We start from the raw sequence: 25,854 nt of genomic DNA, 5'->3' as shown, positions 1-25,854 counted from the left end.
TCCCACAACGGAGAAGATCCATAAGCTGGAATGTTGCTACTGGTTGCTGCACTTGTGCTATATGAAGAAAATAAACAAAACGATGGTCAGCACTTTAAGCTACAGCGCTGAAGAAAATAACCCGCACCTCCCCCTAGCGATTTGGTGGCATGATTGCATAGCTTACTTGTCCATTGTTGCTTGCATTGCTAACTACGATGCATGTCCCATTCATCCGCTTCATGCACAGTTGCTACATGTAAACCATATATCCAGTTTGGTTGTCAATCAGCGTCTCGTCAAGCAACTTGCATGTGATTGACAGGTCAAAGGTCAGACCACAAATCATCTCTGTACCTTATGTAAATTACCTTGACTTTGCTTTCAAATTATACACACCTAAGATATATATGTATATGGATGGTTTATGAAAGATCCAAAAGTCAGAAATTATAACTAATTCAGCAACCAGAGTGAATGTATTCATGTGCAACTGTCAATGCCTATTACATTTCTGTTTATAAAAGTAATATCTCTTGCCTATGTTTGTGTATTTAAAAGAAGCACTTACAGATTGAACTTCTCATACATAAGAGATTTTTTTAACATCTCTTCGTGATATTGACCTCAATTTGACAGCATCCTGTTCAAGTTAAAATTATTATTCTTACTATATGTGAGGGGAGAAGCCTCATGAAGTATTTTACTGTGAGGATGGTCTGGTTCAGTCTTGCTATATTTGGCTGGACAGCCGAACGGAATCTCGCAGCACAGGTGTCCTCGCACATTTCTGTGTTATATTGAAAGCTTTAACCTTAACAGCATGACAGCCCATTTGTGTGTACTTCAGCGGCACATCAGAGAGAACTGTGTACACACAGCCCATCACAGGTGGAAATGTGTTCACCAGCTTTCTTCATTGCCCAGTAGGTCCCCCAACCCCCCCACCACACACACACACACACACACACACACACACGCTCACACACACACACACACACACACATGCCCTCTCTCCTGTCGATGCAGGTCTGGCACCATTAAAATCTGGTTTGTCGCAGACATTCCTCTTTTTCATTGTTCATACTGGAGAAAAGAACATCAGACACGAAACGACAACCGTCTGTGTAGCTGAGGAGTCTGGGCCTTTCCCTGAATAGGAATCCAATTTCATTTCACATAAAAAGCATTATTTATATTGTCTCTTTCATGCAAACATCAATATGATTTTATTTCTGCTATGCGCAGCAAAGACTTTAGAAAGTATTCATGATGGTGAAATGCAATTAAATAATCTTTTGACTGCATTTTTCCCCTGAAGCTCATTTTTCTTATAAAATGAAAAATAAAGGTGATTAATTTGATCCTTTTGAAATACAGCAGTGGTCTATCTGCAGTTTGCCTGTGTGGCTGCAAAGTTAGTGAGGACCAGCCATTATTTTGGTAAGTTAAATAAAGGTCAGGACATACAGTATACGGAGTTGAATTTTGAAGGAAAATATTTTCAGTCATGGATTAAAAATGCCTAGACAATGATGTACAGAGCAAGTCAGTGATAAGGAAGAAATAAAATTGGAAAGCAAAATAAATCAACATTTTGTTTACAGGTTTAAAACCCGGTCAATCTAAACTGACCTCAAGGAGTGAGATGGGAAATGGAAAGTAGAGTTTCTCATTAGTTGGGTGTCTTTTTCACGGTCAGGCGATATGCAAATAAAAACCACTGCCTCCAACTATTTTCTGTCCACAGGCCACACAGAGACAAACAAGACAAATAACCTCACACTCACTCCTACGGACATTTTAGATCCACCGGGCTGGAGTATCCGGACATAACCCACAGATCCAAACTCCACACAGTATGGCTCCAGTAAAGATTTACACTGTTCACTTTCTCAGAGCCTTCTAGGAGATCCATGAGGAGCTCAGTTATTACCAATGAAAGGTGGCCCACACACACTTGATTCAGCTCGCTGTACGCTGGCCAGCTCCCCATTTACTTTCAAAATGATTTATTTTCTTTAAGATTGCAGGTGACGCTCAAGCTTTTATTAAATCATCAATGTGCTCACAATGAGTCACAATTACACAACCACAAACATAAAAAACAAAAACAGACTTGATATTGGCTCGTTGTATAACTAACACCAGGACTTCTCTGATTGGTTCATGGTTGCCAGTGATAACGGACACCTGAAGTTAGCGTGAGGTTGAACAACCTTGTATTCCAACATTTGATTATAACGTTGGTTTGACGTCTAATTATCGTAGGGTAACATTGACTAGATGGATAATTGCCAGCACTACAGTAGAGGTCAGTAAGCACAACAAGAGTTCACACATAAGGTGCAGCTGATTATAGGTGGACTGCCGATTTTTGAGAAAAATTAAGGATTTTAAGTGCGCCTTATAGAGCGGAAAATACGATACATGGAGGCTGACAACTCAAAGATGTCCACGTCATTCTGAGATATTGTTTGATAAGTACAATGTTAGTCATATATAACGCACCCTAAAGTGTCAGATAAGGTGGAGCTTATGCAATGCATAGTAACTGATGCTGTTAATGAAAAATCTGCATTCATTATTTTTTATGAAGGTTTCAGCGAAGGATAATCCTAAAATTTATGACTGCAAAAGCATTATTTCCTCTTCAGGAGCTGAACATCGTGTCAGACATACATGATAATGTTACAACACGACTACATCAGAGCCTTTGTTGGTGTTTGTTATGAGTCCAGCCTGTATCAAGGCGCCAGTGGTGGATTGGCCATAAGGAGTACCGGGATTTTTCCCAGTGGGCCGGTGAGTAATGGACCGGCAGTAACTGACCTTTTTTTTTTTTATTATTTTGTATGTAAAGAGAGAGGCCCAGTAGTCCCACCCACGCATTTTCCAGACCCCCCTTCGTCCAATCACCTTTAATGATGAGCTAATTATACGTCATTAGCAATCTGTGAGAGAGAAGAGAAAGCAAAAATTGAGAAAAAAACTAAGGGGCGATGCAGAAAAACTGAGGGAAAAGGAAAAAAAAAGCTCTCGCAACTGATGCTTCTAATAGCAAAAATATAATAAACATTTTGCTGCTGCGGGTGACGGCGGGGGTGACGTAGCCTCCGGCTCCGGGGCTTTGGCTGCACTGGACGTGGCGGGTCCCTCTCAGGAGGGGTCGTCGGACAGTGAAAGTAGGCTCCCGCCGCCGTGGTGGTCCAGGAGGGGAAGGAGGACATGGTGGTGGTGATAGCAGGTGTGTGTGCTAGTTGTGGATAAACACTCATTCACTAAATGTTCAGAAACGTTGTGTATGAACTTTACTTGAAATAAAAGATAGCGTGTGGTGTAAATCTAGTTGTAAAGTGTTGGAAAATAATGTACTATGCTGATTTATTAACCACTATTTTAGGGTGGTGTGGTTTGAGCATGCAGATCTGCTTTTTCACAATGTTTATAATTACAAATCGGGTCACCAGAGTGTAAGTGTTTTAAGTATCAAGAGACTTTTTTCAAGCCCACTGTCCAATTTGTTCATTTGTTCATTTGTTTATGGTTTATTGCTCTGGCTTGAATGCTTATTTATGGACATTTTCAGATTAAATTACATCAAATAAGAGACAAGGAGACAATGACCCATTTCATATTATACAGTTAAAACTAAACAATGGACACTATCTGCGCACGGATTGTGGTGGGCCAGTCTGGACAAAAAAAATCCAGGGCAGAATTTTTGTCCCAGTCCACGCCTGCAGGGCGCTAGATAAAACCATAATAGTTCATGTATATTTATCTCAGAAGGGTACATCCATTAACATGAGTACTGTCATGTAAATGTGCCTGATTTAAGCCACAAAAGCTAATATTCATCTACAGTCCTTGGCAGGTTTAAAAAGTGAACATCCAGCATGAAAAGAGAAATAACCCTACGTTTGGCAGAGCACTCGCAGTGGCAGATGTATTCATTGGCGACTGTGGTACGGCATGTTTTAGATTTTAAAAAGGCAACGCAATCACAATTCCCTGCCGGTTAGGTCCAAAGCTGTGCTGTCTGTGCTATAAAAGGAAACGTGGGCAAAAGAGTAGCAGACACACTGGTCCTGGCCACCGAGAAAAGCCTAAACCGTGTTTGGGGCCCCAGAGTGGATTAGCCGAGTTTATCAGCAGCAGCACACGCCGACACTCATTGCTTGCGCGCATTTCTGAGGATAAGAGCATGCAGAGAGCACCAAGTCCTCGGCTTCGGTCAATAACAGCCCTCGGGGTGCAAGGGATGCTGGTCAATTGGAAAACAGTTCTCTGTCAATATACCCATGGCCACAGCCTGATTTACGTACTTTTGTAAACACTCTAATTACTTTCTGAATTCATATTTTAAAGTTTGCTATCTGTGTGAAATGAAATTCTTATGAAATGGCTTTTAACTTGGTGAGGCATAAAATAGTTAAACAGAGTGAAAATAGTTCTTGCTTTATGTAAAGCATTTTTTTAAAAGCTGTGTTTATTATTAAAAAAAAGAAAAATTTAAACTTTTGCTCCTAAAACATTTCTTATACGACAGGACTTGCTATCCACCATGCAACTTGTAGAGCCGTCTCTAAGGCGATTTCCTACAAATAAAGTTGAAGCTTCTGCATTTCATTGCCACATCATGTAACACTCATGGTACATTTCAAAGACTTTGAAGTAGGTAATGAGGTAATGATGATCATAGTTTACATCAGAGATGAAGAACACCATCCGTATGGTGTCTTCTTTTCCTGTGGAGAGACGCAGAGCATCTTGGACATGTTAAATGCACGTCTAATCATGGCTGACAGCTTCTAAAGCTGGTGTTTGACAAAGGCCATCTGGACCTGAGCGGCGCGAGGAGCTGCTCTGGCCTCCAGGTATTTGTAAATTATGGAGTGACAAATATGTAGATGGCATGGAAGGAGAAAATTGTGATGACTGGTTTTGAGTCTTCTGGGTGTTTGTTCACAACGTGTGGGAGCTTGTTATGTCAACCTTTGGCTGCAGCATGTGCAGGGTGTTGAACCCCACATTCTGATACAATTCTGATGTAGAAATAGCTTATTTTAAAGTTGACACTCAAAATGTTCAGTGTCTCAACAGGGTTTCATGCAAATGAAACGGCACACATGTCCACTGGACTGCCGGCCTGTCTGACCTGGCCAGCCACAAAGAGTTAGTCTGGTTCTTCTGGATTTGACTTTGATTTTCAGCTGGGACTGGAAAAAGATGCTTCTGGACACTGGATACAACCAATCTGAGAAACAAAGCATATCATGTGCGCTAACCGGAAAAAAGAAAGAAATCTAAGTGGTGTGCAGTTTAGTAGGAAAACGTTATTCTCAATTCTGCAGCCATCTCTGTTAATTGAAGAGTGGCTGATGGATGCTCCTGTACAAGTCTCAGGTACGTAAAACTGACCAGGTTAGAGAAAGACTAGACCAGCTACTTGTGAAAAGACTGATAAGGAGAATTCTCGTGCATGAGACATCTGATGCCGCGTTCAGACTGCCAGCCAATATCCGATTTTTAGCCCATCCAGATTGAAACTGGATGACTTTTTTGAAGTCTGAACAGTCCCGAACCGCATGAGATCCGATCTTTGCAAACCAGATGGAAACCACCTCCGGGAGGTAGTTTCATATCGCATTCATATCGCATTTGGGCAGATGCGTCTCAGTCTGAACAGCTCCAAACACTCAGATCGGATATGACTGTCCCAGACGCTCCAAACCACCCGCCCATTTCCAGTTGTGGAGCTACTCATCCTTTCACAGAGAGCATGTACAATCTCTGATGTCACGTCAAAAACTATTATTTGTAGTTTGAGTGTTGCAAATTCACATTACAAATCATGTTTTAATAGCAGAAAAAAAGACCGCATTTCCACGTACGGTGCGGGTCGCCGCGTACCCTACGCCGTAGGCTCTGCGTTGGTGTAACGCAGAACCATAAATCAGCCTTCATATCTTCCTATCAGTCGCGCTGTGAGTCTGAACCTGCAGCCCGTCAGCTCATCAGCTGCCAGTTGTTCATTGCTGGTTTGTTTTGTTAACTCTGAGCTTTGTTGGTTGGTTTGTTAGTTTGCTGGTGGTTTTGTTCTGAACACTTTTCTCTGTTTCTCATTTTGCTGGGACGCCGGGTCCCTCCGCCGAGACACAACTTTTGCGGTAAGCGTACATTGTTATGTCTAAAAATGATGCGCAGTGCCGACCCAATCAGAAACGGTACAGATATTTTGGGATTTTTTTATATATAAAAAAAAATACATGACTTCACACAATACACGCGCTGGTTGACGCCTCCGCTCCGACGTCGTTGCTACGGCAACCCGTCAGATCAGTCAATGATGTGGCCCAGTCTGAACAGAGCCAGATCCGATTTGGACACTTGCTAAAAACAGTGTGGACAGTCAGCCCTGAAAATCGGATATGAGAAGGAATCAGATATGAATCAGATTTGCCTGCAGTCTGAACGCGGCCTAAGAAACACAACCGTTTCCACTGAAACGTTCCCAGCACAAGCAGTCTACAGGAATCCAAAACATCATTGCTGAAATAAAAAAAAAAACACTTGCCAAACTGTCTGAAGAACATAAGCCCTTGTCTCAGTAATGGTCTTAAATTTATATAAATCTATCATCTTCAGCAAATACATTAAAGATATGTCGCTGTTAAGCTGCTGCTTCATGTGCAGGTTCCCGTGACGGATGGTGTATTTCTCAGCAAGACAGGGCACAAGACCTGAGCACGGCGATGACGACAGCATTTAGAACAGGCGTAATTGATTGATTTGATTGGATTTTTTCGTTTCATGTCACAGATAAAGGACACAAGAAGAAACCCACCTGAGGCAGGTAATGTGAAGGAAGGCTTGGAGCCACGAGATGAAATACTTTCAATCCTTTTACCGACTGTGAATATGTTGTTTCTTTGTTTCTGTAAATGATTTTTGCTCATATAATTGAATATGTACTCTGTATGTGACACATGTACATGAGTACTTGACTGCTGAAATGATTTTTCTGATCAATTGAAGTTGTTTTTTTTTTAAAGATGAGAATCTAAAAGACTTTTACTTTTTACCCTCTTTTTGTTGTTTTGCCATACAAATCAAGCTGATCATAATCAGTGGACCCGGTGCTGCCCGACTTAATCCTTATCATCATGTAACAGATGACCATGACTCTGATAAAGTATCTCACTGCGTATGAGACACAGTTTCAGCTTTTGGTTTGTTTGAAACAAAAACTAATCAGCAACTATGTTGAGGCCAAATAGATACTGTATAAAAGTAAACCAAATGTGACATTTAGATAAAAGAGAAAAAAATCACAAATAACATCCCTTTCAGCACAGGATTGTTGTGACTGGGATGTCACGTAAAACACTGACTGTTAATGATTTAAAACACATTTCAAGCACCAATCAGTGCAGTTAGGACTTTGGTACAAGTTAGATGTTGATAAGGAGTCCTAGATGTCTTTTAAAATCCACCTCCCATTGAAGCCTGTTGCTACAGCAGATACCATGAATCATTCAAACCATAACGGATGTGGATTACTGGTTGACAGGAGCAGCTGTCGTGAATTTGTTTCTCGATATTAAGAGCTGCATTTGAATCCACCTGTGTGTGGTATTGTTCCAGAAATAAATGAATACCTCTTTTAAGCACTGCTATTGTGCATTAGACTGCATCAAAGCCACAATAATGTCTGTGAGTAAGGCAAGGATGTTAAAAGATTCCTATTTTAGTCGGTATTAAAATGCAGTGTGGATGTAGCAGTGTTACACAAAGAGCCTCAACTGCATCATTTCTATGTCTTTTGAGTAATGAAACTCACCGCCTTGAGTGAAGGTGTGTAATAAAGACAAATGACAGGTGCAATCAAGCCCAGTGTTGACGCTCGAGGAAGAAAGTGTTTCACATTATGATCTCAAGATATGCAAAAGTAGCACTTGATGAAGTTGTCAGTATTGGGAGTTTTCTGCAAAACCTCAAACAGCCTGCTATGGAAAGTTGAGTTAATCTTCCTATCTTTCGTTTGCATGGCAACCACAAAACTTCAAAAGTCAGAAAGATAATAGTCACGAAAATGTCCTCAGGGGAACACGTTGCTTTTCATCTCAACACTGTTTCAATGTTCACTGGAGGGAACAGAGCAGCTACATTTCTAATTGTTTCACCATCAGTTTTTTTGTTTGATCCAGATAAAAAGTAGATATTTGCATTTCATGTAGGCTGCACTTGAATAGGAAAACCACATTTGAGCCTCTCTAGTTGATTTCACAAACCAGCAGCTTTCATTAAAGTGTTTCAGATGCTGTAATAATAACAACAACTTTGGTTTGGATATTGACTGCTGGCTGATAAAACATCTCCTGAGCAGTGATCAAAGAAAATATCACCATAGTTCTGACATCTAACAAGGAACACAATAAATATATAAATGACAATCAGATGCTGTCAACTCTAAACACACTAATTGCTGTATTTTTTGTTTTAATAATTCTGAATAAAAGTTGTCTAAGTAGCCTCATATGTGGTAATGGACTGTTTATTGCACATGGAACGGCTTGCATTAGGAGTTTTTAAATGTGACATCACTTTTTCTACAATACAAAAAGTTTGGATGAATTTTTAAAATCTGTATCAATATTCAACATTGCTATCAATAAATGTACCAAAAAATGTCTGTTCGTGCGAAAAAAGTTTAAAAACATGAACAAGTCCCCGTCAAACAACCCCGTCAAAATCCATCATGTTCAGAGGCACTCTAGAGTCTCTTGGGGCCCTGGGCAAAAATTCACGGGGGCCCCTCCAACTAATAAATAAACCTTTTTATAGTAAACAATCAGACACTAAGGTAAAAAGTGAAAGAAAAACTTGTATTTTTATTTTACTGTAACTAGTGCACATTTGTATTGTTTCAAAATAAGATATAAACACCACTGGCACACAACGCACAATTATTTCCATCCATGCACCTGAGTATCACAAGGGGTTTTGTCCATGATAGCTAATTTATTTTCAGCCTTCTAGCTGAGTAAAGTTGATTGCAGGTGTCTTTATTGTGACACTCAACATTAGTAGGACAGACTGAGCTGCTCAGATCTAAATTAGCTAATGTATTATTTGCACTACTTACCACTTTCTTGAATTAAAACTTTTTTTTTTAATCCTCCTGGTTTTTTTCCGTTTCGCTTCTCACTGCTTCTCTTTATTTTGATAGACCCACTCATAAGGTTTGTTTACACAAGACACAGCGAGAGCGAGGAAGAGGCGGGAACCCTTTACGGCGTTCTACGCCGGCCAGCCGACCGACCGCTGTCATTGCAAATTCTCCTCATTGTCACTGCTCTGTTGCGATTCAGAGTTGGTCGGCTCTTGGGGGCCCCTTTCTCACCCAAGCATTTGCCTGGTATGCCTGTTGGCAAGCGGCGCCTCTGATTATGTTAGCAGTGCCCAAGGGTTCATTTTTTCTTTTATTCATACCCCGCACTCTGCCCTGCAATGGCTCTGTGCCCCCAGGTCTGAGTTACAGTCCTGGGCTGTGCCCCTTCAACAAAGGCTAACAGTGGCCCAAAACATCTTTTCTTTTGGTCCTGGCTGGAGACTATTAGTTTAGTTTAGTTTTTTAGTTTAGTTTAGTTTAGTTTATTGTTTTGCACAGTTTTTAAAAATATACAGGAAATATCAATGATAAACACTATAGGTGCAGGAAGAGGCAAAAAACCCAATGGGCTTATTTGAAGCCTCCACCGAAGATATTAAAATTTCATGTCAAGATTAACATACAAAAAACAGAAAGTATAACTACACAAAAGTGATGGCAAACTAATAATGCAATATATAAAGAATAAAGACAAAAAATAAGTGTGTGTGAGTGTGCATGGGATATTGTTTTTACAACTTATATTGTATTGATTCCTGAGCAAATAAGACTGTACATGTCACTATGAGTGAAACACAGAAAAAAACAAAAAGAACATGGATACATAAACAACAATACATTGGGAAAACAGTTACAAAACAGCAGTCAAGTGGTCCTTTAAACGTCTTTTGTAAAATTTCAGAGAGGACGAGCTTTTTGCCAGGTGGGAAAAATCATTCCACAATTTAGTGCCCCTAAATCTCAACGAAAATTGACTATACCAGTGTTCATCAGGTCAGAGGGGTATTTATTTATTTATCAGCCTGTCATGGCGGATATACAGTTTGTTGTTCTTTATGTACAACAAAACTCCCCCTCAGAGCTGATTATCGTCCCAATAAAAGTAAAAATACCTGAATTTAATCCAACCATACCTGCGTCTCTTATCCAGGGTTCCAGCGTCTGCTGGCATCTCTCCCAGCTGTTTTTAGGTAAAAAGCTGGACAGGTCATCAGCCCATCAGGTCCCACCTGAATTTTATGTAGCATGTGCAATATATATGTGCATGCCGGTGTATTGTTTTTTTTTTTCCCTTGTCTGCACACATATTAATGATTGATACCATGACGGTAGAAACCAAAAGTATATATATGTGCATTATTACTATATTTAATATATATACATATATATACGCATACATATGCGTACACATACATAAACATACACATACAAACCCAGTGATTTTTTTTTTTTTTTTCTTTTTTGGGGGGGGGGGGTGACGACATCCACTGCCAATCCAGGAAGCAGGAACACACGGAAACACATGTCAAGCACTGGAAATCTGCAACAAAAAACCACAAACAAAGCACGAAACCGGCACGGAGCCAACCAAAACAATAACAGCAATCGACCTAAATCTTGAGATCTGATCGCAGTCTGAGCTAAGCTATCGCTACCGCTACCTAAACCCAAAAACTAGAGAGCCAGCATGCAGGTGAACAAACCAGTGTGTATGTCTATGTGTGTGTGTGTGTATGTATGTATGTATATGCCGGTGTATTGTTAAGGTAGTTTGTATTTTGAAGGAAAAGAAGATACATGAGAGCCTCCGGTCTTCGACACTATTGGGACACTTCACTATGAGCTTTCCAAGAAGAAATGGGAACTACACTTCCAGGTTTGCCTCCATGCGAAGGGACTCGCGTGCTTCCTTTGCATTCACCAAAGTCAGTCCCCAGATGTGGAGTAAATTACACCCCTTCTCTCCCCTCCTCCCGCAAGCCCCTCTCGCTACTGCAAAGAAAGAAATCATTCAGCTTCAGCCTTTTCTGAAAACATCCCCTTTCCCTCTAAACCCCTCCCCGGCAGCAGACAGGGGCACACAGACAACCTCACTCCCCAGCCAAACCCTAATTGTGTGTGTGTCTCTGCATATTTTTTTTTTTCTTGACACAAAGAGGGAAACTGACTGAGTATTTGTTCTGTCTGCTTGTAAACGGTGCTCTTGAACTCTCTGGGTTGATTCTTCTGGACTAAAAAAGCAGAAGTGTGAAAGATTATTGGAGGTAGGTAAGTTTTAAGTGTGGATTTGTGAAGAGTTTAGAGTACAGTACGTACAGTATTCTGTAAACCGAGGTCTGCTTAGCTTGTACTCAAAAGGCAAACCTTATTTTGAATTGCACATCCTACTTTCAATGTGTGTAATAAATACACATTTTACATGAAAAAAGTTTATTCTTCCAGCTGATGTTAAAGACTGACCTATTTTCAACTGACTTTATGTTTAAAGGACCTGCCATTTTGCTGGAGTGAGAATAAAACATGATCTCCAAAAAAAAATATTTTTTTTAAACTTTTTTATGTTTTATGCAATCTGATGCCCAGAGCACTATCTGAGGTTAGCACAGTCTTACCAGGAAAGAGTTTCCTCAGTTTGTGAAGTAATTAAGACATGTCACTTAACAGGAATGTCGTCGAGGGTATGTGGAAGCCCAAGAAAACTTTCAAAGAAAACTATTGGCAGTATTGCAAGACGGAGAAATCAATTCCTATAAATGTGGCAATTGCAGAAGGGGAATCAAAATGAAAGTGTGTGACTGTCAGAACTTTGCAAGTCCTGCCGTTGAGATAGAGAGCGGATCAATGAGGTTTTGGACTTGTGTTGCAGTAGGTGGAATAATTGACTGCTACAAGAAGAAAATGAGTTCAATACAACTGCAACACATTCAGGAAGCAGATGTTACAATGTGTATGAAAGTTGAAAGTGGAAGGAGGATAGTTTTTAGAGTTGGATAATGATCCTAAACCCACCTCAAACTCCACAGTAGACGACCTCTCTGAACAACTATTAGCTGCAAGTTTAGTCTTTACTTCTCTTGCCAGGGCAATTAAAATTTGAACAAAAGGGTGATCAAAGTTTTGCATGAAAACACGTCCACACATTTTTCATTTCTCCTCTACTTATGAGGCATATTTCAAATTAATTTGATTCCCTTCCTGGCAAAGCCCGTGTTGTCGTAGCGATGTTGAAGGATCTGTGTTGTGACAGCTGTGAAACACACCTGCTCAGGCTTTTTGACACGAGGGGCCACAAGGCCGCACTTCAGACTCCCAGATTAGCTCTTACTCGCAGCGGCGGAGTGGGATTTTAGGAGAGATAAGTGTCGGATTTAACCAGGTCTGCATTTACACGGGTCGGGTCAAGAATCCACCTGCTAATGACGTTTAAAGATGTCCTGTGTGTTTTAGAGCTCTGATTTTAGGAGGAAGTAAAATTAAACTGTTTCCTGAATTTGTTATTGAAGATAATGAAATATAGTGGATATGAAAAAGTTTAAACGCAACCGCAGGTTTTTGAAATATAGATATCACTGGCAACAACACGAATGTCAGACTTGTTACACGTTTAATGTGAAATTCCAAAAAAGGTAAATCCAGAGGGGGACAAAAAAATGAATAAATGTACTCTTTGTTTGAATGTTTGGGTTTTTTTGTCTCCTGAGACTTGATTCTTGAAAGATACCTGGCGGGAGAGGGATGTAGCAGCTGAACTTATCAAGAACTCTCAAACCACCATCAATAAGTGAAGAAAATGTGGCACCATGGAGACATTTCAAAGGTGGGGACAACCAGGGGCGCCGCTAGGGATTTTGGGCCCCATGAAAATAATCTTTACCGGGCCCCCCAACTAGGGATGGGCGGTATGGACTAAAAAATGTATCACGATCATTTCTGGCATTTATCCCGATAACGATAAAAATGACGATAAAAAAAATACCAATTAAACTCCACGTTTGTAACTATAAATCTATCTCACTCTCATGTTTGTTACACAAAAACGTCAACGGGAATTTTTCCTTCTTTCTTTCGTTCTTTCTTTCTTTCTGGCTCATTTCTTTCTTTCTTTCTGGCTCATTTCATTCTTTTTTTTCAGGCTAATTTCTTTGTTTCTTTGTTTCTTTCAGGCTCATTTCCTTCCTTCCTTCCTTCCTTCCTTCCTTCCTTCCTTCCTTCCTTCCTTCCTTCCTTCCTTCCTTCCTTCCTTCCTTCCTTCCTTCCTTCCTTCCTTCCTTCCTTCCTTCCTTCTGCGTCGATTTAACGCAGAACCGTAAATCCGGCTTTACACAAAAACGTCATCAATGGGAATTTATAGTTTTTACCGCAAGATGAGAAATTCTTATCGTGGGGAATTTTTTTGACGGTTTATCGTGAACGGTAAATATCGCCCATCCCTACCCCCAACACAGCGGCGAAATTTGTTGATGCTATTTTACATACAATGCATTTTAATGGTATTTTTGACTATCATTACCATATTTGTGAAAGAAGAGCAACATGACAGTAGGGGAAGAACTGAGCATTCTGAATACAATGGAATTCATTTTGATTCATTTATTTTCTGCAACACTGATTTTTAAATTGGAAATAAACTCTTCCATGAAAAAATAGAAATTATAATCAGTGGAGAGAAAAATCTGGAACCATTAAAATTGTGCAGGCGTTGATGTTTCCAAAACAAATAAAGTTATTGTTACCAGGGCATTGAAAATAAAACACTTGTGATTATATGTTATTTAATAACTTAGTGTAATAATTTTTCTTTATTATAATTTTGATCATCATTAGGGGCCTCTCTGGGCCCCCCTCAATCATGGGCCCCTATAATCCGTATCCTTTATCCCCCCCTTTTCGGCGCCCCAGGGGACAACCCTCCAAAGGTGTTTCCACAAACTATTAGTCATGAAGGGTGTTCAAACTTGTGCAATCAAGCTGCGCTACTCCTGGATAAGGATTAGGACTAAACAGTGTTATCGAGATAATTTTTGGAACATATTTTTTTGCTACAATAACAAATGAGAGAGGCTTTGTTTTTGTTGGTTTAAATGTTAAACATAAAACTCGAAGCATTTCAGTCTGGGTTCAAGCTAATGGCTTTGCCTGCGGAGACGAGCTCCTGCCGTTCGAAGCCAAGAGAAACGTCAGCCTACTAAAGCCATTTCACAGTGACGGCGCTTTCACTGGAGCCAAAAAAAGGTCACTACAAACCGCAGAGTCCAACACAAACACCGCTTTAACTAAACCATGAGACACCAATGTGGAAACTTTGCAGACATTTTCCAGATCTGAGGGCAGCTGCTCCTGCCAGACAGTGAGACAGAGAGGGGGATATGTGCTTCTGGTTATCAGGCCTTTCTTTGGACGTTGATTTAATGTCAGTGGACATTCTTTTACAGCCACGTTGGTAATTGAACACAGGCTCAATAACGTTCTGTTTCAAGATGAATTACATTTCCAGTTGGCTGTATTCTGTCATTAGGCTGAATGCCGCCGCTCGCAAACATGAGGTTTTGATTTACTGACAACCAAGATTCAGAGTAATAAAAGTCTTTTGGATATGCTGCATCTCCCCTGTTAAAAAGGATTGAATACATTTGAGTCAAAATACAATTCAGCCATCAAGTGTTCAGTGCTCCCAGGAGGAGTTTCACGTTGAACTCATATGCAGGCATGAATACGTTGTTTCATGGTAAATTATCCGTTTCAATTTCACCTCAAGGAATATTTGCTCACTTTGAGGAAGCAGTGTCTAGCAAATGTCTAGGTTCTGTCATCTCAAATCCCAGCTATCAGCAAAAAACCAGCCAAAGTAATTTTGGACTCCCGTCACTGCTCACAGGGATGCAGAGGACATCATATCAGAGTCGATTACTATACTCAAGAAGTAAAGACAGAAGAGAAATTGAGACTGAGCAAGAGACCAATTTAGAGTAATATTGTATATCTTCAAAAAAGTTGCTTAACCTCCACACACAAAGGGGGCTCGCTGAGCTCAAATGAAAAGAGTGGAAATGAGTACATCATGATTTTTTTTTCGATTCTTGGATTTTCAGGAACCATATTGAAAGGACACGTGTTTCGTTGCCATGGTTATTTCGATAGGCAAAAAGAGCATGTCTTATTGGTTGTTTGATTTTCATAATGCAGAACAGTTTTTTTTCTCTAGAAGAAATAGAAGAAGAAAGATAAGGATTGTGGCCCCTGTAACAAACCACAAATAAACTTTGTAACTTCCTTGCAGTATTTTTCTTTCGTGTTTTTCCCGTGTCGGAAACCCCATTGTTCATTTTCTGTAACAGTCACGCCACACAGCTGGCCCATAAGGCAATATAGGCAAATGCTAAGGCCGTGGTGGCCTCCAGGGGGCACCACAAACTCAGGGGAAAGAAATCACCTTCAATATAACTATATTAAAACTAGTGATTACTATTAACTCTTAAAATGCAAAACCTTAAATTGATAAAATAATACCCAACTGATAATATTACTACAAATGATAATACCAGGTGAAGTAAAAATAAAAGTAAAAGATTCATAAAACACGGGATATGATGTTGTTATCCAAAGTGCCGTGGACTCTGCATGGCAGGGGTGCCCTCCTCCCTGAGCCAAGCTTGCACCTGACCGCATACCTTACCTGAGTGGGATGTTGGTACTCGAATCACCACTGTAGGGTGTTCAGGTGAGGCGAGCGATGACACTCTAGGATCATCAGGTGGGCTTCCCTCCCTCATAGGTGTTTCGCTAGGCCCTTTCACACAGCCAGTTCGAGGCGGGAACGTTGCGCCTTTAAGCCGCCTCGCTGTTCTGTGTGAAAGTCACGGAGGCGGAATGGGGGGGCCAAGTGGCCCCACCAATAAGCCGGCAGCGGAGGTAGTCACAGAGCCGTCACAGAGACGAAACGGGGTCTGTGTGAATGACACAGCCGGCATGCCGGCATGCCACTAGACGCTGACGCTGTCGTCACGCCTCTGATTGCGGAACGCCGGCATTCTGTGTGAATTTACAGACGGGAGCGGCGTTATGCCGGCGTTGTATGGTTCTGTGTGAACCAACAAAGGCGGCGTATTGGCAGGACTTCTTTACACCAATATTGCGGAATCTCTGTGTGAAAGGGGCTGCTGACTTAGGCCCACGACACCTCAGGAGGGTTCAGCAGCAAACCCAGCGCTTCAGGTTCGCCACCTAGCTGCCATCACCTCCCCTGAACACCCACGTGGAGTCCTTTCTCTTCATCCACACCCACTGACTCCCCTGTTCCACAGCCCTGGAGAGGTCCTTGACTGCCTGCCGATGGGCCTTCCCTCGCACTCCCATCTCTCTGAGTAGCCTTGTTGTTGAGGTGGCTACAAATCCTCTGCAACCTACTTCCACTGGGCAGACCTTCGCTTTCCAACCTTGTTGTTGAGCATCTGCTGCGAGTTCTGCGTACCTCATCTTCTTCCGCTCATAGGCCTCCTCCACCGCACCCTCCCAGGGCACAGTGAGCTTGATGATGTAGACGTGCTTGATCGAAGCTGACCACAGCACGAGGTCTGGTCGCAGGTTGGTGGATGCGATCTCAGTTGGGAAGCAGAGTTCGGTGTCCACGATCTTCCAGTCCCGTGATCTGGCTTGCCTCTTGCCCTCTTGAACAAATGGTGTTGGGGGGAGGAAGGGAGCTCACACTTGTCCGGCGACTTTCCAGCACTGCTGCAAGACACTTTAGCACCTGGTTGTGCCATATTAAAACTAGTGATTACTATTAACTCCTAAAATGCAAAACCTTACATTGATAAAACAATACCCAACTGATAATATTACTACAAATGATAATACCAGGTGAAGTAAAGTATCAGACAAATACAACACTCTAATGGCTGCAGTAATAAAAAGGCCTTTAAAGGTCTTTAAAAAGCCTTTTTTGTACATAGTTTTGCATATGACATAGCTTTTAGTTATTTTATTCCGTTATTGTATATAGTTATTGCATCGTGTAAATGTAGCTTATGTGTAGTTATTGTGTGCAAACTGTGTGGTTATTTAAATTTTATGTTGATAGTCATATTTATAATTTATTACTATTATTATTTATTCACTTACTTATAGGAGTTTTTTGTGTTAAAGGTATTTATTTTGTATTTATTTGTAATTTGTTAAGCATGTAAATTGGGTGAGACGTATCTTACAAATCAAAGACAGTGGTAAAAACAATTGCTATTTGCTTTCTACTTTTGGAAGGAACCACGTTTCGTGCAGCTTAATCCTTTCACAACTGCTGCCGTGTATTAATGCTTTGAAATTAGAGCCCATTATTTTCCCTGGACGAAGAACACAAATGTAACGTGTGTTGGGGCGATGTCAATGCAAGGCGTGATGTTGGCCGAAGCCGAGTTGAGGGGAGAGAAGCCGAGTCAGGAGGCCGTGCAACAAGACACAACATGCATGGGTGTGTAGAATGATGTTTTTATCCCTGCATCGGCAGGATAAAGTCCGCTGTCAGACAGGTGTGATTTTTATCTGGAGCAGCAGCTGTGGTGCAGGAGCATGTGCATATCGAGAAAGTGGATTGAACATACTGCCCAACACTGACATTTGTGCGGCCCGATTGTCTGTTGGCCCCCTGTACCTCTTGTTGATGTGATCAGCTGTTTTATTTCAAGGAAAAAAAAACTCCCCTTGGTGGGTTGCACTCAGGTTATCATTATCAAATCCCATCACCCTGCATCATTCTGTTTACATTAGTTTTTTAGTGCACACTCATAGCCAAGTTATTAGCGGGGCCAGCTCAACACATTACCCTGTGTCTGTAAATGCAAAAAAGACAGGCGAAGCTTTGGTGTTATCACTATTTCGACGGCAGGAGGTGACACGACTTGTGCATCCATGTATCTTAAAGGATCATGAGGCAGGATTGAGGCAGGATTTATGAAAACAATTCGTATGTTTTAAGTTTTCTAGTAATAATGTCAGATGAAGCGTTCCACACCAAAACGAATGAGCCCTCTAGCGTATCTCTCCGTTGCCTTGAACAGGCTGTGTGCTGCAAAATGTGCTGCAATTTCCCGCGCTGTCCTGCGGATGTGACGTCACATGACGCTGCATGCGCGTTCTCCCCGTTCTTCCGTGCCGGTTTCACTGTTGGCTGCAGTACCCCCGACGGCCGTCGTGGCGAAGGGTGGCGCTAGAAAGTCTCATTTCTTAAAAGGAGCCTCATGCTCCTTTAACACGACACACTGTCATAGGGCATGCAGGTCAATCAACTTCAAGTTCCCCATCAGCTATGAGGATTAGAAGGAGTGAAAAAGAAACCAAATACGCTATTGCAGGACGAAGAGCTCTGATGGAGGCTCTTAAATACTATGTAGCAGACGGAGAGGTGAGAAGCTTGGAATGAGGCACTGAAACAAAACTGGAGGGATGTCTAGTTTCACAAAACACCATCTGTCATGTTACAAAAAGCAGCAAACCCTTTTCTCTTTTGTGCTGTCAGGATTTACAAGATGTTAGAAATGATCCTCAGACAGCCAGTCGTTCCCAAAAACAACACAAACACTGTTTGTGAGGGCTGTGACAGCTTTTAGAGCCGTAGCGTGACACAACTCGTGCGTCTGCAGAGCCGGGGGCCGACCACAGAACGTGACGGCCTCAACTGCACGACCACAGCTCGAGCAGCAGCTCTGTGCAGCACTTTTACAACGACAAAGACAGAAAACTGAGGTTTCTATTTTCACAGGAAAGACTTTTGCTGATACGTGCGGTCGTCTGGATTCATTTAGATGTGTACTTACAATAAGAGTGATAATCTTACCAATTTGACTGCAGTTTATCCTATAAAATCAGGAAAAAAAGTCAAACTTGAATATTTAAGCGACAAGTTAACAAGTTTAAATTTCATCTTAAATTTTGGCACTTGAATTTACAGATTTTTTGTGTAATGTGTTTTTAGATCAGCACACAAAGTTCCTCCTCTATGTCTTAAATAACAATTGAGCATTGTGTAATAATAATAAGATGATTAAAATAAGGCGTAACTGGATAATTTTTTTAATTTGATGCAAATTTTAACCTGTTTTTTGATGTCCAGGGACCACTATCCGATCTTTGTTGGTTTTCAGTTCGAGCACATCCTAGCTTGTCTTTCGCTTTGGCATTTTTCCAGTTAGAGAGCACATTTAGTGCACAAACATCTTCAACCTCCTCCAACTAAGAGAGCCCACTTATCCACGCATGATCCACTCAACAACTCTTCTTCTTCTGCTACTATGCTGTTGTGATGCTACGGCTGTTGTTATTCCCGCTTCCACAGTCTCGTCACTTCCGGAAAGGGGGAGTCCAGGCCAGTCACTAGCTCCGCTAAACGTGGTTTGCGTATATACACATGTACTGTATACTGGACTAGCTTGTCACTTAGTACTGTTTTTCAGTCAAAGGTTCTTGTGTGGTGTTACAGTGTAGTGGAAACACGCCGGCTGAAGGGGCCGAGGAGACGGTCGGCCCTGTATATATATAGGTTCCTGTCCCTGAACTCCTGCTAGTGGAAAGGCACCTAAAGAGAAGCCAGTAAATGTTGTGGTTAAATGGTTGTTTAAATGCTTTAAAACCATTATTATCATTATAATTGTGCAGTCAAGACATTTCCCTTTTGGTAATGAAGATCTCTGAAGCAAGTCGTCCTAATGTCATCCGAACGCACTCAGATAACGCCACACTGATCTTTTGACAAAATTCTACACATTGCATTAAAAATATAATATAAACTTGTATTTGACATTTTACAAAAGTTCAGTTAAAAGGAAATGTTATCTGATAAACTATACATGGCATGAAATGATCGGGGCTAAAAGTGACATTCACATGTGACATTCAGAGAGCCACGGTTTTCACCCGCTTAGGTTTTAAAGATTAAGTTGAAGCCGTTTCTTTAACGGTGATGGTGCAGAAGGTGTGAGAGGAGGAAAACCGGTTACAAAATTATCCAATAAATGTCGAAATATGATGAATGAAGTCCCATTTATGTGATTTAGAGCGCTCTTGTAACAATCCGCAATCGAAATAGTCACAACTCACTCATTCAAAATGTGTTATTTAACCCAGCTGAAAGAAAAAGCTAACTTATCTGTTAGTGAGAAATGCGTGTTAGCGCTTAATATTCACCCAATGATTTTAGACCTAAATTCATGTTGGTGTTTTATCTTGTGACTTACAGTATTTGTGCTTCTGTAAAGCAAATATGCTGAGAATGAGAGAACTAAAAACATATCACTGATTATGTCCCTGGTGATTTAACTGAGTTTCTAAGCAAGTTGTACGAAAGCGGTAACATATGGTTTTCCATTTTGAAACCATATTGGAAGTGCAGTTTTTCCGATGACCACTAGAGGATGGACTAGAGGACAGCCAACGGACTTACATCTGAATAGTGAATTATGGGACTTTTGTTCTTGTTAAAATGGTTTTAATTTTATTGCAATGAATATTTGCTTTTATTTCAGAAATCGAAAAAGAAAGTTAGTCTGTTTTTTCCTACTTTTATCACATCTAAAGCAGGCCTCTTGAGTGTTTGCCTGATTTAAAACTCCTGTGCCTTTTTTAGGTTACCATGTGGCATTATTGGATGAAGTTCATCTTGGCCTGGGTATCCATAGCAACGCCTATACTTGGCCAAAGTGGAAACGGTGATTGGGGTTCAGGCTTTGACAATGACACCTTTCAGACTGTTGGTGATGAGCCTGTGAAGGTGAAAAATGACCACGACTGGAGCACATGGGCAGGATCTGTGCCATCACCGTCGCCTTCACTCCACCACGAGCCCCGGCCGGATATGTGCTCAGTCCACTTCAGCACTAACGCCGCTGCTTCAGCGCGAAGGATGAAGGCTCAGCGAGAGGAGCTGGCCTACCTGCAGGCCATTCAGCACGGAAACAAGGCGATAGTGGAGAACTTGGAGCAGTTTGTGGGTGCAGAGCTGGGGAATCAGACTTACGAAGACATGATCAAGGAAAACATCTTTGGCATCCAAGAGGACCACAAGAACTGCAGTGAGGTGGTGGAAAAAGCTGAAGAAGATCTGAAAAAGCAGTTGGAGGGAGACATCTCAGGCTCCGTTTTGGGGATGCAGAAGTGAGTTCAGTGTAATGTTTATGTCTGTAATGTGGACAGAACAGTGCAAATGTCTAGTTTTCATTTTTGCACTCAAAATGTAGACAAGTGACAGATATTGTGAGGCCCAGTCAACATAAAACCTTATAGAGAATAAAGAATGATTTCATCAAGCACCAAAAGCTGTTTTGCTGAGGTTTGTCCAGATGTTACCATCATCAGTGCCTGCAAGCGCACCCCCAGACATCAGAGCCTCTGTGGAGACTACGCTCTCTAGAGCGTTTCCTGTTTGTGGTTTGAGTGCAGGAAAGCTTTAGCTCCTTCAACAATGCAAACAACTGATTCAAAATCAAATTTTCATTAGAGGCCTCCACCCCTTGTCAATTTTTGGAAAATATTGGACATCTTCTTGGTCTGCCATACAATGTGTGGACCTGCTAATTTCCTCAGATCTGTGTTAAAATGTTGTTTTTCAGTATTTTGGTGTGTTCGGCTCGTGCACATCATGTTTTAGTTACTGTCAATCAGCCTTGCACAACAGCTCAGAGGAATTTCAGCTTAACTTCAAGCAATTTTCAAGTAACGATCCATCCTGAGATTTATTTATATATATATATATATATATATATATATATATATATATATATATATATATTTTTTTTTTTTTTTTTTTTTTAAAGACCCAAACCATGACGTTACCACCTCCATGTTTCACAGATGGGATAGGTATTGTCACGGTTTATTGTCCAGAGCTTCAGCAGCCTGTGCAGAGGCAGCAATCTTCTTTTCTCTCTCTCCCTCTCTGTCATTAGTCATGTCCAAGTTGGGTTATATTAGTGATGCATTTCCTCCCTTCATACAGTATCTCCATGTTGACTTCTTAACTTTTTTTAAATGGTTTTGTAAGTCTTTCCAGGTTGATGACCATCAGTTATCCTTTTAAAATACATCTACAAAGCCATGGAATTCCCGTTTAATGGGAAAATACGTGGAATTTGATTTGGGCTGTTGGAAATTGACAAAAACATAATACTCTTCCCTTTTTTAAAAAAGTAAACAATTAAATGCTTGAAAAAACAATTAACATAGGACTCCTCATTGAAATTAACTTCTAAATGTGTCCTGAACTTTTTTTTTATGCAATAATTATGCAGCTGCAGCTCCTTTTTTGTGGAACAAAACAACACTTCCTTCACTACTATATAACTTACAGTTTTTGTCTTGTCTGCTACATTACACCCCCTTATAATGTATATTATATCCTTAAGTCTTCCTTTGCTCACTCAGTCTCTCTGTGCTTCTGTTTCCTCTTGTATGTGGTGCTTGGTATCGCTGCTCCTGCAACCCGGATGTTTCGTCCAGAATTAAAGAGGAGTCTTTGGTCTTTGAAGACATGCTTCGTACAGCTACAGACATCGCCAGGAGGTTGGAGAGCTCATCACAGGCCCTGCATGCTTCATTCACCAGGCAACTGAAAGACATTGTCAAAATCTACCGCTAGAAAAGTCTTCCAGACGGGTTCATGTCCCTTTCAGGGTGAAAGATATCTGGCATCCTACGTGAAGCCCAGAATGTGGGTGGTTAACTATCCCACAAGTTCATATTATCTCTCCTTTTTTTTTTTCATATGCACTTTAAAGCACCAAGATGCAACAAAGGGCCTCTACATTAACAGAAAAACCAGAAATGTAAAGCTAACAAGGAAGGCTGAGCGAATCCAGCAAGGAAAATGCTGGGTATAAAAGCTATTTCCCTTTAAGGGAAGTTTTACACCCGCACTTTGTTAAATATTATGCTCCAACCAGGCATTATTTGTGGAATCTGGCTAGGTCAAACGTTGTAACAGTATGTGGTGGAGGTTTGAGCCAAGCTGAATATTTATGAATCAAACGAGAAAGAGAGAGAGAGGGAGAGAGAGAGAGAGAGAGGGAGAGAGAGAGAGGGAGACGGGCCTTTTGAGAGCAACATAATGACTGTGTAAGACTTCTCCAGAGGAAGCTATGGATTGGCCATCTGGTTCCAGGGTAAGGATGGAGGTCGGGATACATTTATAATGACTGGCATGGCAATGCAGATTATGTTTCTGCAACAACAAAAGTGCCACTGAGACAGCTTTGTTACGCCTCATATCTGAGGCCAGATGCATACAACTCATTTTAAAAGGACATATGTGCATAACCACATGTTTTTGACAAGACGTATACTGTCCCACATGTAATTCTACTCCCTTTTTAGATTGAAATGGAGGGAAGCACATCCCTACTTTGAACTTTTCAAATAAAAACACTGTTTGCATCACAACAAACTAGATGTGATTACGGAAAGCATCAGCTGAAAATAAACAAAAATAAAAGTTTGTGACATGTGAAGCTATTTAATTTGATTTGTCTTAAAAAGAGAAAAAAGGCTGCTAGGTGTGGGTAAAAGTAGCAGAAGCTGTCAGCTCTCTAAAATGACTCTGCAACGGTATAAAGAAATGGATGGATTACAAACAGGAGCCAGAGAGTACATCAGCTGAAAGCTTCAGGGACATGCTGTTGAATGGATGATCTATATAATGGGTCATACTGCTTTATATGGAAATGCAAATGCACAGATCATGATGACTTTTATTTTAATTCAGCCATTGGAAATTTAAAACAGTGCATGAGCCATCTCATACTACAGTCTGAATGATCTTTGAGTCACTTTATAAAGGTCTTTCAAAGCTTTAAACCCCTTCCTTGTGCATGAGTATTGGTAAAGGATGGAATACACTCTTTTAAAACCGCTTTGTAGTAATACCATTTTTGACAGCATACCATGTGAAAGCTAATATGTCATCCCCTGGCATAAGGTATAATGAAGTCCACCTCTAATGTGACAGAATGGCATTGCAACATGTGCAAGAACATTCCTACTTTTTAACACAGCACCATCAGCGACATCTATTTGCATCCATGCGGTGATAAGTGGTATTGCTGCATGAAGCGGCTTTAAATGAGAGTAATCAGAAAGAGAGTGATCAGAAAGAGCAATGGAAAGAAACAAAATCAGACAATAAACCACTCTTATACATTTCTACTGAACTTGGCAGTTTAAAATATATATTTTTTTTATATTAGCTGCATTTCTTTCATTCTTTTTTAACAATCAATATGGTCCCTTTCGTGATAATCTAATTCATTTTCGTTCCAGTTCATTTCATCTTCTGCGTGAGTTTCTAGCATTTTGTCGAAATTTAGGACAACTTCAAACTACCTTTACATTCAACAAATGTATTGTAATTGAACAAAAAATAGATGAAAGAATCCTCAGGTTGAGAATGAGACCTGAGCTCAGTGCAGGGCCCTCCCGGGGTTGGTAGAGGATGGCAATGCCCAGGACTGTCACTTAGGTAGGAGCATTGCGTGATAAAATGGGGAAAATTGGGATAAAAATATTTTAAAAAAAAAGGAATTAATAATAATTAAAGTCACTCTGTGTACGAATACCACTTCTAACCACATGGGGGCAGCATATCGCATGTGTTTATGTCTAAGCTACTGGTGTAAAACAACAGAATACTCTTCTTGTGGAACAAATTGCTATTACAGGCCCCCCTTTTTTAAATTTTATTTTCATTTCTTGCCACAAGTAATTTCAAAACGATATCGCTCTTAAATTGGGCATGTGGTACATTTCCTAATTATATCATGCCGCAGGCCAAAACTACGATCAAACTGAAAATCCTGACCTGTATGTTTGCATTATTTGACAGTTACAAAATGTATAGAAGTTGCCAGTCATCTCCTACAGTCTTTCAACTTGTCAATATTACCACATCAAGTATAAAATACTTTCTCAACGAGGATGCACACTTTCTTACTGGATGTTCTTCGTTTGATTTGTGTACAGAAAATGTCGCATGCATGTTTTGTGTTTACTCACCCTTGAGGCACCTGGCCCCTGATGTGTTTAAAAACTATCTGCGTTTAAAAATTATTTGCAACCTTACAAGAATGTAGCTACTTATTCAGAGATGAGGACCATAGTTTTGGCATGTCCTTTCTTTACCGCTTTGCCAGCATTCATGGAATGAGTCTTGCCCTAATGTTTTGTCTGAAAAAGTGGTTATTGTTATGGATTATTGTAATCAATAGGATTTATGTTTGAGCCAATAAAATGTGCTTTTTGTCTAACGTTTTGCAGTGTTACACATTGTGTTTTATGTATTCACAGTCCTGCTTTTAGAGTTTCCATACTTACCAATGTTTGGAGCTCAGAAACGTCACTGGGCATCATTCAGCTGCTGTAGTCTGCCCTCTAGCGGTTTTACACAAAAATATCCCACTCAAGTTCCGCTGCAAGTCTCATGCATTCATTCCTGATTTATACTATACTATACTATACTATACTATGGTTTCCATTTTTTGAGATTTGCTTAATAAAGAGGGTGTTAAGTGTGCATGTGTTGATTTGGTTTGCTGATTCTTCAGATATAATGCAGCTCTAACAGACCCTTCTGTCTAGATCAATTTGTCTAGTCATAAAATACATATTTTCTTTTACTTTTAGGCAGCAACGGGTCACGGGCGCTTGGCACCATGCGTAAAAAGCGC

General features: G+C 40.7%; 1 protein-coding gene across 2 annotated transcripts; it reads left to right on the top strand.

The window, feature by feature from the left end:
• The first annotated feature begins 11,251 nt into the window (after window positions 1-11,251).
• si:ch211-142k18.1 (uncharacterized) lies at window positions 11,252-25,418 on the top strand. Of its 2 annotated transcripts, none has more exons than XM_061746689.1 (3): window positions 11,252-11,421; window positions 20,769-21,295; window positions 22,637-25,418. In XM_061746689.1, exons 2-3 carry the CDS (start codon window positions 20,775-20,777, stop codon window positions 22,773-22,775), a joined length of 660 nt encoding a protein of 219 aa, XP_061602673.1. In that variant the 5' UTR covers window positions 11,252-11,421; window positions 20,769-20,774; the 3' UTR covers window positions 22,776-25,418. The 2 variants fall into 2 exon arrangements, with proteins under 2 accessions (XP_061602673.1, XP_061602674.1); XM_061746690.1 differs by having other exon boundaries at window positions 11,252-11,425.
• Window positions 25,419-25,854: the final 436 nt, after the last annotated feature.

This window comes from Cololabis saira, chromosome 18 (assembly GCF_033807715.1).
Source record: "Cololabis saira isolate AMF1-May2022 chromosome 18, fColSai1.1, whole genome shotgun sequence".
Taxonomy (NCBI): Eukaryota; Metazoa; Chordata; class Actinopteri; order Beloniformes; family Belonidae; genus Cololabis; species Cololabis saira.
Note: the sequence above shows the minus strand (reverse complement) of the source record. Positions and strands in the feature narration are given on the sequence as shown.